At 43.4% G+C, this 13387-nt stretch overlaps 2 protein-coding genes across 2 annotated transcripts in view; both read right to left on the bottom strand.

Moving 5' to 3' along the window:
* arel1 (apoptosis resistant E3 ubiquitin protein ligase 1) overlaps positions 1–13387 on the bottom strand; it is a 225227-nt gene that overhangs the window by 103755 nt on the left and 108085 nt on the right. The gene's annotated exons all lie outside the window — the stretch shown is intronic.
* Positions 1–13387, bottom strand: part of LOC308305994 (latent-transforming growth factor beta-binding protein 2-like) — a gene marked incomplete at both ends in the record, with an annotated part of 165350 nt that overhangs the window by 102071 nt on the left and 49892 nt on the right. The window contains one exon of the mRNA XM_080750893.1: positions 6651–6874. Within this exon, the coding sequence (XP_080607019.1) occupies positions 6651–6874 (224 nt within the window). The remainder of the gene's footprint in view (positions 1–6650; positions 6875–13387) is intronic.

The raw sequence follows: 13387 nt of genomic DNA, 5'->3' as shown, positions 1-13387 counted from the left end.
AGTCTGGGTCTGAGCCAGGCTCCATTTTTGTCTGTCTATTGCTCCATTCGACGATGACACCAGCGGATGTGTATGTATGTATTGTAGCCTGAACGCATTATGGGCCAATATGGGCTGTATTTGTTTTGACGTGGCCAGGGAGCAAGCATGGATATGTTACGTATGCATGCAAAGTGAAAACACATTCCAATTTGAGTGAATTGCAGTGCATGGTTAGTGGTTACTGTACTATACATCAGGGGTCCTCAGCATACTTTGATAATATTTGGAATTTATCAATATCACTTCAGGTGAACCACATTGAACCTCTACTGTATATGCCTACGTAGTGAAACAGACCTTGAGTTGTACTTGGTGCCATCTTTTTCAGTCTACATGAAGTCTCATCAACAAAAACAGACGATCGACAAGCTCACACCGCGTCTGTGTGAGCTTGTAGATTGTCTGTTTTTGGTGAACGTTCCCCCCCAGAATAGGGATGTTGGGGTTTAAAGGAGTAATTCACCCCCAAAATGATTTTTTTTTCTATTGATTACTCATGCCATGGAGACTTGAGTTCAATAATATTTGTTTGTATTTATCGCATTCCTAAGACAATAATTTGATTACGGGTAATATAAATGTAACCCCATTGATTCCGGATGGGGACCCAAATGCAAATGTACTAAAAATCGAATAATTGTCTTAGGAATGCGACAAAAAACAAAAAAATATTATTGAATAATTAAATATTCATGACCGGACCCAGGACGTTTTATAAAAAAAAATAAAAAAAAAGCGTGGGAAAAATATCTTCACGTTTTGTTCCCAATTCTCGTTGTATTCATTCACTTCATTGCATGCGCTCTGAAGTCTGTGTGCGAGAGAGAGAGAGAGAGAGAGAGAGAGAGAGAGAGAATGGCACGCTGACTGGCTGATGCCGGGCCATAGAGTATTATGGGTTGTCATCTCTATGACAACGACGCGCTGATAGGCTGTTACCACCTCCGTTCATTTCACAGACTGCGGAAGCAGGCAGCAGCCGCGGTTAGCTGCAGCATGTAAACTAGTTATAAATCAGTGGGTTTCATTCGTGCACAAGCACAACATCAACGTGAATATGTTTGCAGGATGAGGATTATAATCTTCTCTCCAGAGAGAGAGTGAATGCCACAGGCCATGGCTGCCTCTCTCTTTCTCCATGGATATGCAGCGAGCCATGCAGCAAAGCCAGCTGCGAGCCACACGCATTACTCTGTATAGGAGTGAGCCACGAGCCGCATCGTCTCCGACGCGCGACACATTGTTTTCAGATCAATATTCACGTTGCGACACAAGCATAAGCATTCGAAGTTTATCCCAGTTTGTTAAAAGAAACAAACACTAGCGCAAACATCTAATTTTCGTAAAATAAATATCTCTGCTACACCTTGATTTGCTACATTCTGTTCTCCCTTCTTGCTCTTCAGTCAAGTGAGTCAACTTGTGGGTCAAAGAGGTACCCAAATGATTTTGGTGAAGTGAAGTCATAATTTTTTGTTTGTATTTGAGGACCCCTGGCCTACAACCATATTTCGGTGTGACCACGTTGGTTTTTTTCTCCTCCATTGTGCAGATGGTGGTTTTCACTGTTTACAATGGAAAGGTTTTTCTCCAGTGTGGATACGCTGGTGTCTCTTCAGGTCACCTGACTGACTGAAACTTTTGTTACACTGTTTACAGTGAAAAGGTTTTTCTCCAGTGTGTATACGCTGGTGTCTTTTCAAGTGGCTGTGACAACTGAAACTCTTGTCACACTGTTTACAGATGAAGGGTTTTTCTCCAGTGTGTATACGCTGGTGCCTCTTCAGGTCACCTAACTGACTGAAATTCTTGTCACACTCTTTACAGTGAAAAGGTTTTTCTCCAGTGTGGAGACGCTGGTGAATCTTCAGGTCATCTAACCGACTGAAACTCTTGTCACACTCTTTACAGTGAAAAGGTTTTTCTCCAGTGTGTATACGCTGGTGTCTTTTCAAGTGGCTGTGACAACTGAAACTCTTGTCACACTGTTTACAGATGAAGGGTTTTTCTCCAGTGTGGATACGCTGGTGAATCTTCAGGTCATCTAACCGACTGAAACTCTTGTCACACTCTTTACAGTGAAAAGGTTTTTCTCCAGTGTGAATACGCTGGTGAATCCTCAGGACACCTAACTGACTGAAACTCTTGTCACACTGTTTACAGTGAAAAGGTTTTTCTCCAGTGTGAATACGCTGGTGAATCCTCAGGACACCTAACTGACTGAAACTCTTGTCACACTGTTTACAGATGAAGGGTTTTTCTCCAGTGTGTATACGCTGGTGACTCTTCAGTACACCTAACCGACTGAAACTCTTGTCACACTCTTTACAGATGAAAGGTTTTTCTCCAGTGTGTATACGCTGGTGACTCCTCAGGTAACCTAACTCACTGAAACTCTTGTCACACACTTTACAGTAAAAAGGTTTTTCTCCAGTGTGGATACGCTGGTGACTCTTCAGGACACCTAACTGACTGAAACTCTTGTCACACACTTTACATTGAAAAGGTTTTTCTCCAGTGTGGATACGCTGGTGACTCTTCAGGTGACCTAAATGATTGAAACTCTTGTCACACTGTTTACAGATGTGAGTCAGCAGATGTGTCTTTACTTTTCCTGGTTGAGTTAAAGTCTTGGTAAACTTCTGTTGACTGTTATATATTGGTTCATCTGTATCTCCTTGTTCTTGGCTGGTTACAATTCTGGTGATTTGTTGGAAGGATTCCAATGGGATCTGTCCATTTATGGGAATTTGGCAGTAGAGGTCGTCATTGCTAGATTGAGAACTGTATGTGAATGTACAATCAGAAGAGCAGACTTTAGTCTGGGAAGATGGAGACCACACAGCTTCCTGGAGTGGCAGTTCATCATCAATTCTGCATCTACTATACATAGACTGTGATAGGGACAGAGCTTTAGGTTATAAAGCTCAATAATTATTTATTTATTTATCCTCTCCTTCTCATAGCACAGAGTAAAAACACTGCAGGCTCATCTTCTAGCTGGTCTCTGTAGAAAGAAGTGGAATTCAAAAATATTTTCAAATCTTATACATGCTGAGCATAGCTCTGGTCTGACCTCACTCACAACACAAATGGTTGCCACGACACCGATGTGCGCAGGCTGCCGACCCTCTATATTTTGGCAATAGTGACATCATCAATATGACGTCACCACAATGATGGAAGAGATCCACATAGATGCCACGCCAAAATTAGACCCAGTTTATTTATTTTTGAGCGGTGCAAACCGCTCAAAATACACACGTTTCACTGTAGCGTTGCTTTTTGGCAACATTTTTTAAATCATTTTAAAAAAAATGTTATAATTAGTTTTCCTGTTCTTTTTTCACATTAACATCACCATTAAATCCTATTTTTTGGTATTACAATGCCATTGGCCACGATATTTGCATATAAATACCCCCCACAGAGGCTGACATCTACACCTCCCAGAGAAGTTGAAATTCCAGCGTCTGGACGAACAACATCTCACTTTTTAACACATACAGTGCCTATCCCGAACATGTTCGGCTTTATTTCAATCCAATACAATTTTTTTTTTTAATTATTTTACTTACCCTGAGCTGCTTGTAGAGCCGTGGGTGGTCCTGGCTCGTCCTACGCTAGCCAGCGAGCCATTTTACATGGTCCGACGATATATTCCATTAAAAATGGTTTAAAATACATTTTTGAGACCCCCAATGTTCACCGAATGTTCAGCGCCGCTTCCGGAACGTAGTCCAGTGTGCCTATCCCGAACAAGTTCGGCTTTTTTAATTTATGATCCGAGGCCTTCTGAAGCCTGGGCCTAAATTTTCAATCCAGTGGCCGAGGGCCGGCCGCCCGTTGCGAATCGCCGCCGAATCCAATGAAAAACCACATCTTTGAAGGGCCATATCTCTGGATTGTGTTTTTAGGGAGGCGGCGCGAGGTTTATTTACGGCGAAATCGCCGAAAAATGATCTTCAAAATGAGAAAATGCTAATAGCTATTTGTAGCCATTTTCATCCGGGACCTTTCCATGACGTGCACGAACGTGAGCACGCGCATCACTGCAACGTGAGTCCCCGGATGCTAATACGCTCGCCTATGGGACAAACCCTGGCATTCTTTGGTGCCCTCTAGGGGCTGGCACTGGAAGCGTTAACTGAAGCTATTCCTCACTAAAACATAAGTAAAATGCCTGTAATATTTTTTTTCGTGATCATTAGAATGTCTAGAACACGTGCATATGTTAATATTGTGAAAAATATCCCCAAAATGCAAATTAGAGCATGATTTATGATTTATGGATATAAAACCTTACAAAAACAATATACATTTTTTTAACATTACATTTCCTGTGATAAGGACTGCTACAACACCATCTGATTTTTTTTTTTTTTTGGCCAGTAGAAATTAATTCGGGTCTTGCAGGGTTAAATGAATATTTAACCGTAAGACGCCTAAGGGCGAAAAGCAACCTCGCCCTTTAGGGCCAATTAAGACACCATCTGTCTTGGCCATATATGGATTCTGTTAGTGTGGTTCCCCTAACAGGGCATCATCTGGGAATACCCATATATGGACTTTTATTTTATTTTATCCTGTATTAATATATATCGGACCAGTTACCCATATATGGAGATCCTTCCTTGATACCCACATTATGGAGATATGGCCATATTGGTTAGACTGATACGTATATATATTGGCATTCAGATATGGGAGTCATCCTGGTGATGTCAAAATGAGTCAGCCATTTTTATTGGCGATATGAGCTTATAGTTCGTCTATGTTATGTTCTGTTTCGTGTTTGATGATGCGAGACCTTTGACGTATACTGTTTTTTGTATGGGGCTCAACAATTCCATTCAATGTGAATCCATGTCTTTAAACGTACTCCTTTAATTCAAAAATTATTACTTGATTATCAATATTTCTTTTGGCACTTCTACTGTTGATGTGCGTTCGTAATCACTGTTGCTGGCACCTATGTGTTCGGTGGCACAAATGTCCCGCAAGGTTTGACCAATCCGCAAAGCCGATGGGTCAGGGCTTGGCCAATCGAGGAAAATCGTGCTTTATCAACTCCACCCATTTTATTATGATATGATGTCACGTGAAGCTTGAAATATTCTGGAGATTGGCCAATTTATAGTCTGGTTGGCTGAAATGTCATGTGAAGCTCACCAATCCACCAATCCTCAAAGTTTATGCCCATCGGATTGGCTACATATCGTGCACGATGCGTGCGCGTGCCCACGTTAAAAGGTAAGGACAATTTGGCAGGAAAACAGTTCAGCCTATGTTTACAATAGCAGCAAATTAGTTAAATATTCCTTCCTGATTGGCTAAGATTGGCCTCCAAACTTTGCAGGATTGATCCGTTTCGAACAAAATGCCTCAAATCAAACAGCGTGCAATTGTAATGAAATTGTGCACGCACATTCGCAAAAGGCCAAGGAAGAAATTACACTACAAAATGTTCAAATCAGCCTCATGGCGCCATGAAAGGTCTAAGATTGGTGAAGAACACATGCCACCCTTTTTACATTGGCCTATTATAGCACCACCAGGACGCCTGGCCTGGTGGAGACCTGTGCTCGGAAGAGCACTGCTTCTAGTTTTTTCTATTGATTACTCATGCCATGGAGACTTGAGTTCAATAATATTTGTTTGTATTTATCGCATTCCTAAGACAATAATTTGATTAATATAAATGTACCCCCATTGATTCTGGATGGGGACCCAAATGCAAATTTACTAAAATCGAATTATTGTCTTAGGAATGCGACAAAAAACCAAACATATTATTGAACTCAAGTCTCCATGGTGTGAGTAATCAATAGAAAAAAAGTCATTTTGGGGGTGAACTGCTCCTTTAAAGTTATACCATGTAACTTTTTTTATAAAACAAATCTTAAAATGGTCCTAGCTGTTAAATCGCTAAAGTTTTAGAACCCCCACTCCGTTATTTTCAGCTTCTAAAGCCTTCTCTTTATATGTTTTCTATGATCCCTGCCCGGGACCGGTTTTCGCGGAAAAATTGCGTCATCACACTACCGGCCAATCACAGCGAGGGTTATACACTGCCGGCCAATCACAGCGCAGAACATACACTGCCGGGTTTAGGAAACACGCCTTCAGGAAGTACACTGCAGTGTTTACACTGGAGGAGTCTAGCATGTAACTCCCAACCGCTGCTCGTAGAAGGACACGGGAGACCTCATTGAAAGCGTCTCGGCGAGGCGAGGCGGACGCGGTGGTCTGACGGCCCGGTCCGCGAGCGAAAAACGGACGAAAAAAGCAAACGCGACCGCGGTTTGCTATACTGCTACAGACCACCAGTTGAGCAACTTACACAGTATAGCTTTAAGTGGTTAAACTCCAAGTATTAAAGTTAATTTCAATCTGTCCTAATGGAAATATATAATCTCTGAAGTTGTCCTCGTGACATACTGTATCTTAGGGGTTAAAATTTACATATTTGACACAAAGGTAATACTCTGCTATAAAGTAATAACAATGTAATTCAGGGGTGCCGTGTATTAAAAAGTTATTATTCACAGGGGTGCCCTGAGCCAAAAATGTTTGCTGTACATGCAAGTACATGCTCTTTACTTTACCTGCCGGTGGCACAACTGCATTGTTGAACTGCTGTCCATGGCGCCCGCTATGGGAGTGCCCGGTGGCATGAGCGTTCCTGCCGCTGTGAGCGCTTCCGTGCCCGTTGCCATGGGGCAGAGCGTTGGAGGTGATGGGCCCGGAGGAGGAGGGGTAGCGCTTTACGGTGCGGGAGGTGCCAGTCTGCTGAGGGGAGGAGTCAGGGGGTCCCCGTCTCACCTGGGTCCTGCCAATGACATCACACAACACACAGATATAATTGATAATTGTGGGCTCGCCTGAAAGCCGAGAACAATATGTTATCCTCATTATTTATATATATATAGTGAGTTCCGCCGCATATTTCTGCTGCATATTTCTGGCGCAGGCAGTGCAAAGGCAGGGCCCTTAGCCAATGAGGCGCAATTGGTGGGAACAAATCTGGGAGTGGTGTTAGCTGGAGTATTGGTTAAGCTTCACATGACAGTTGGCACGCTGCAGAATATAGTCACGTTGGCAAAGAACAATTTATTTGATTAAGAGTTTTTATTTTAGTTATTGTTGTGGGCTCGCCTGAAAGGCGAGAACACAATGTTATCCTCATTCTTGTGGGCTCGCCTGAAAGGCGAGAACACTGTTATCTTCATTATTTATATATATATAGTGAGTTCCGTCGCAGACAGTATAAAGGCAGTTATTCATATAGTGAGTTCCGTCGCAGACAGTACAAAGGCAGGGCCCTTAGCCAATGAGGTGCAATTGAGATGTGGAAAATCTGGGAGTGGTGTTAGCTGGAGTATTGGTTGAGCTTAGCTCAGTTAGCACGCTGCACAAAATAGTCACGAGCGAGCCCACACTGTTTCGTAGGAACAGTATTTCTAGTAATAATTGAACTTGTATTAGTGCCTGTGGGGAAATTCTGTATTTCACCCAGTTCTTTTACAACAGTGCTTCTCAACATTTTCAGGCAGCGAGCCCCGAAATAATCATATTTCAACCGGAGACCCCCCACCCTGACAAGCTCTTGGAATTGGAATTGAGTTGGCGTTACAATAGTTTGGCATTACAATAGTTTGACTCCATCTGTTCCATTGTGAACATAGCAGACCTATATGCTCACATGGGGATCTGCTATTTTCACAATTTCGGCATCTAATATTTGACCAATGTTTGACCAGAGGTATTAAAAAGGTCTTAAAAGTCCTTAATTTGCCACTTCAGATACCTGCAGATACCATACACTTATACTGTATGTTGGTCTGTTTACTGTTGAGTGTTGAAATTAAGTTAAACATCTGGGGACCCCCCCAAAAAAATAATTTGGGGCCCCCCCTCCTAGACCCACAGGTTGAGAACCACTGTTTTCCACGCAGGCCTGAAGCACAGACACATGCACACATGGCATATGGACATGTAACTATATGGAGAGTTGAAGGGCTGCACATGGTTGGCACCCAGGTGCAGTTGTTCTTCAGGGATTCAGTGCCTTGCTGGCGAGCTCCTCGGCAGTGCACAGGAGAGGCGAAGTGGCATCTGGCCTGCAAACAGTCCAAAGTCCATAACGTGATCCGTGCTGGACTTGAACCAGTGACCCTCTGGTTCCCAAGCCACTGAGCTACTGCCCCCCCACCCCTTATGACCTCAGACAAAAGCTAACATTGTGCCAGAAAGCAACGCCCACAGACGCAGATACAGTACACCCATAAGCAACCTATACGCACCACCGTGTAATCCGCTTAAGCACCGTGACCATGTGTAACATAACATCATATGCCTGAGAGACAAACATGCTGTCTTAGGTCATAGGATTACTGGTCCTCGCAGCTGGTTTTATGGATGAAATGCAGTGATTTGGACATCGTTTGTTTTAATTGAATCAATAATATCATATCCTTGTTAGAGCCCGCAGCGCTCAACACACATCTGCTCCAAGTCATGGAGGCATGAGCTTCACCTAATTAATCAAAGATTCTGTTTGGTATTCAAGACATTTCATAATAGAGCACCATTCAACACTGATTAGCAGAAATTAAAGCATCCAGGCGAGAAAAGACGTGCACAGTTCCCCACCGGAATTGTGCATGTGCTGTACGTATGTGTGTGTGTGTGTGTGCGTGCGTGTGTGTGTGTGTGTTAATCACATCATATCCTCCCATCAGGGCTACAGAACCATTCCATCAGTGTGTGCTGCTCGGCTACATAATGAACTCCGTGTTCCGGTTCTGTTTCGACTTGTGACGTCCCAGGAAGCAGCATCCTGCACAGTACAAGGGGCAGGGGGCAGGAAGCATTAAAACTGGGGTCGTCGGAGAACAAGGATCCGGCCGCGGGGTGCACGGAGCACGTTTTTTTCGCCGGCGGAGCATTTGATTTGGGTTAATTACCCACGCAGCAGTGGGGCGGCCCGGAGGATGCTGAGCTCATGTGAGTCACCCGGGGGGAAACTTCTGCCCCAACAGACAGACAGACAGACAGACAGACAGACAGACAGACAGAGAGTGCGGTCACAATTATTACATAATCGTCTAATCGCAATTATTTGACATAATCGTGATTATTTTTCATAATCGTCATAATCGTTCCCATGTTGAAAAGTTTTCATATATAAAAAAAAAAAATCAAAGTAAAATAGTGGAAATAGCAGATCTACAAGCTCACAACGTGTCGCATCGCGACGCATTGTGAGCTTATAGATCGGCTATTTCCACTAGGAATGTTCTTTTTTAAGTATAAAGTTGTCAAATATGTCAGTAACTTTGTATATTTAGGTTATGTGTCATATCTAGCATGTGCAAATTCAAAGCCTAAAAGCCAAACAGAAATGTAATTGTGAATGACAAAAACACAATTCAATCGTTAATCGCAATTATTTGAGTGACAATTAATCGTCATGTAAAATGTCATAATCGTGACAGCACTACAGACAGACGGGCAAATGAACAGCCCTACCTGGGGTCTGTCTCAAGAAAGAGCACCCCACACACGTGAGAGGTCTGTCGGCACATCTGGATCCCACAGCTCTGCGCTGATAGAGAGCCAGCGGAGCAAGACAAAAGAGGAACCAGCCTGGCTACATCAGACGAGCACACCTGTGGCCCTTGCAAGGCCTGCCAGTCTGTAATCAAACCGCAGATTAGGAAATAAACCAAGCATTACCATTTATTACGTGTGGTTTAAAACCACACACCGCGTATTTACACATTAAATCTCAGACTCAGACACAAAGGCAGACACAAGGATAATCAGGCAAACAAACACAAGCAAAGCCTCTTGCACGATGTCATGTATACACAGCAAACGAATGTGTGCACGCGCATGCTCACGCACACGCACACACCCACTCCCAGCTGTGCCAGGCACAGCACAAGCCTCCGCATGTCTCTTTTTCTCGCGGAGCACAAGCCACATTCCAGCCGCCTATGTGACAGGACGCTAAAAGAAGGGAGGGCAGTCGGTCAAGTACCTTTGGCCGACAACTGCTGACCCAGATCCTGCCACCCTGGACTGGGTTCTGTGAGAGAGGACGTGAAACAGGGCAAAACTAGATGTGCTCGTTTCAGACAAGTGGCGTGCCGTGGTGCTGAATGAGGCTGGAGGTAGGGATGGGACGATATGAAATTTTCACATCACGATTATTTTGACAAAATAAATTGCGATTTACGATATTATCGTGATAATCAAGATCCATTATCCTGGGGAGGAACATTTGCCAAAAAATAGCAGATCTACAAGCTTGCGACGCGTTGTGAGCTTGTAGATCAGCTATTTTGGGCAAAGACATTTGATAGAGAGTGAAAAAGAGACTGTATCAAGTATTTATATTATAAGTACCTTTTACCAATAGAGGGTTTAAATGGTACCAGATATGCAGCTCGGCAAAAAAAAAAGGTGAATTGATCCCAGTGCATGACGGAGGACGATATCACGATAAATTAAAACTCCACGATACTATTATCGTGAGTGTTTTTTTATCACGCTAAACGATAATATCGCGCATCGTCCCATCCCTGGTGTCGTGGTGCTGAATGAGGCTGGAGGTGGCCTGCACATCCAGAACCAGCCAGTCCACACGTCATTACAGGCTTTTTTCCACGGCTGACAGTGACACCTGACCTGCACGCATCCTGTACCATTTCCTTGGCTGGACCAGATGTTGCATGCTCTCTCTCTCTCTCTCTCTCTCTCTCTCTCTCTCTCTCTCTTTATTTTTCCCCCTCTCTATCTCTCTCTCTGTCTCATCTCTCTCCCTCTTTCTCAACAGCAAAATGATTCCCTCCCAGCATGAGCTCATCGCCCTCCTCGGTGACTGCAGATCACAGGGTGGAGGAGGCAGGGCACGGACTAGGTCTGCACGTTTGATGTCATCATTAGCGGCTTCAAGGTCCCGGCATTTCCAACAAGATAGGATTCCCCTCACCTTGTTCTGGGTGGGTGGAAGAGCAATCTGCAAAAGGGCCTCTGCCAAGATTACGTGAAACACATCTTTAGGGAGAGAGGTTTTGGGTATATCCAAATGTGAGCCATGCCATTTTAATTATATCACTGACTACAAGTGGTATGTATCGGAAGGCTGCTGTGGGAACATATGGACTGAAGACGGAAACAAAGCAATGATCAGTGTGTGTGTGTGTGTGTGTGTGTGTGTGTGTGTGTGTGTGTGTGTGTGTGTGTGTGTGTGCAAGTGTGTGTGTGGGTGTGTGGGGCGGGGGGGGGGGGGATATAAAACCGTATATCCTTTTGTCTTTAACTGTCTTGCTGAGCATCACCAATTTGTATGACTAAAAGCTAAATTATTCAAGAGGGTAAACTGAAATATAGCTATGTTTGGAATGAATGCCGTACAGTAACAACTGCCCCAGGGAACCAATGACATTGCTTTGACATTGCCATGGCATTTACTCTGATCTCAGCACTTGTATGTCACTCTACAACACATCATACATGGGCAACTGGTGGCCCGGGGGCCACATGCAGACCTCTCCTTCACTTAATGTGCCCCGTAGGTTGATATTGGAATACTGATATATTATTGATTTCAGCTGTTACAATTCCAAACTTGGAAAAATGACCTGCTTTAATTACTTCAGTCTATTTTAGTAGCTAAATGACTAGTATTAAAATGTTATTGTATTTATAACAATAACATTTTATTGTATGTATGTATGTTTTTATGTCAAATGTATTTGTATTTAAGTTCATAAAGTTAACATAAGAACATAAATGCATTTGACATTTAAGAAAAAAGAACAAAAAAGTTACTTTTCAGGATATCAATTCAAAACTAGAGATACTGTTCCTCCGAAACAGAGTGGGCTCGCTCGTGACTATATTCTACAGCGTGCTAACTGTCATGTGAAGCTCAACCAATACTCCAGCTAGATAAAAATCCTCTGCAATTAAATTACTTTGGCACCGTCTAGGCACTGCATGTGGATTGTGCATGAAAGGTTCAATGTAATGTGTTATCGTGAAATATGTTACATGTGTTTAGGAGTTACATTAAAGAGTAAAGGAATTGCCGCACCAGTGCCAGAATATATCCGCGTCCAAATACTTGATCAAAGCTCTAGATTACAACTGATAGAGAGAACTCTGACCGAGACGTATATTGGCAGTGGCTGTTTGCGCTCATCATTCCTTTCACATAATGTGGAAGGCAATTAGAAGTAAATCTATCACGTTCGGGGAAATTGCTAATCACAGCAATAGCCAAAATCCTACACTGGAGCTCAAAACAACAATGCAAAGTGTCCAACACATTACAAAAAGTATAACTTGGCACGCGCCGGCCGGGAATCTTTGAACCCGTCACCACATTACGACATTATGCATATGAGTTCTCGTAAAAAGAATGACGGACATCGTCAGTTCCAACTCGCTGATCCGGCCGCGCCCGCCTCTGACCCAGATGAGCTGGATCAGGGGGTGGGGGGGAGCAGTTGGGGGCACAATCAGCACATGTTGCTGAGAACTGGGAGACAGTCAAAAAAACAAAACAAAACACAAAAAATAAATCCAACAACACCACAGATTGTTAATCCTTTTCCTGATGCTGTATCTCATAAACCATGCTGTTAATAGAACGCAATGAACGCCGCTGCCAAGCCAAATGCTCGGCAAACTTTGAAGAGAGAGGCAGGGAGAAGTGATGCTTCCGTAGAGACGTTCTGTGCGGCAGTTTCTCTTTCTCTCTTTTTTTTCTTTCTGTTCTTTTTTCTAAGAGTGGCAGGAACAAAACTCATACTGGGGCCTGGGGGGCTTTGAAAACACACCACTTCCTATCATCTCAGCTGTGAATGTGTTGTTCCTGTAAGTTGCCCTTCACAGCAGGGGCTCTCAACCTTTTCAGGCAGCGACCCCCAAAATAATCATATTTTAACTGGGGACCCCCCCCCCCCCCCCACCCTGATGAGCACTAAGAGTTGAGGCATAACATTTTGTAAAACACGGTTGTATTGTGAAAATAGCCGATCTATATGCTCACAACTTTGTGAGCGTGTAGATCGGCTATTTTCACAATTTCTGCCTCTAATATTTGACAATTTGGCCAATGTTTAATTTGTCATTTTATACGTTATGTTAGTTTGTTTACTGTTGCAACGTTGCACATTAAGTTAATCATCTGGGGACCCATCCAAAATAATTTGGGGACCCCACTGGGGGTCCCGACCCACAGGTTGAGAACCACCGCTTTGCAGAACAGTAGCCGGTAAAAGCTAGCCCACATATTCTGTATTTATTTGATCGTCCGGTATGATCC

Source organism: Nannobrachium achirus, assembly GCF_963921795.1.
Source record: "Nannobrachium achirus genome assembly, chromosome: 20".
Taxonomy (NCBI): domain Eukaryota; kingdom Metazoa; phylum Chordata; class Actinopteri; order Myctophiformes; family Myctophidae; genus Nannobrachium; species Nannobrachium achirus.
This window is presented reverse-complemented; position numbering and strand designations above follow the sequence as displayed.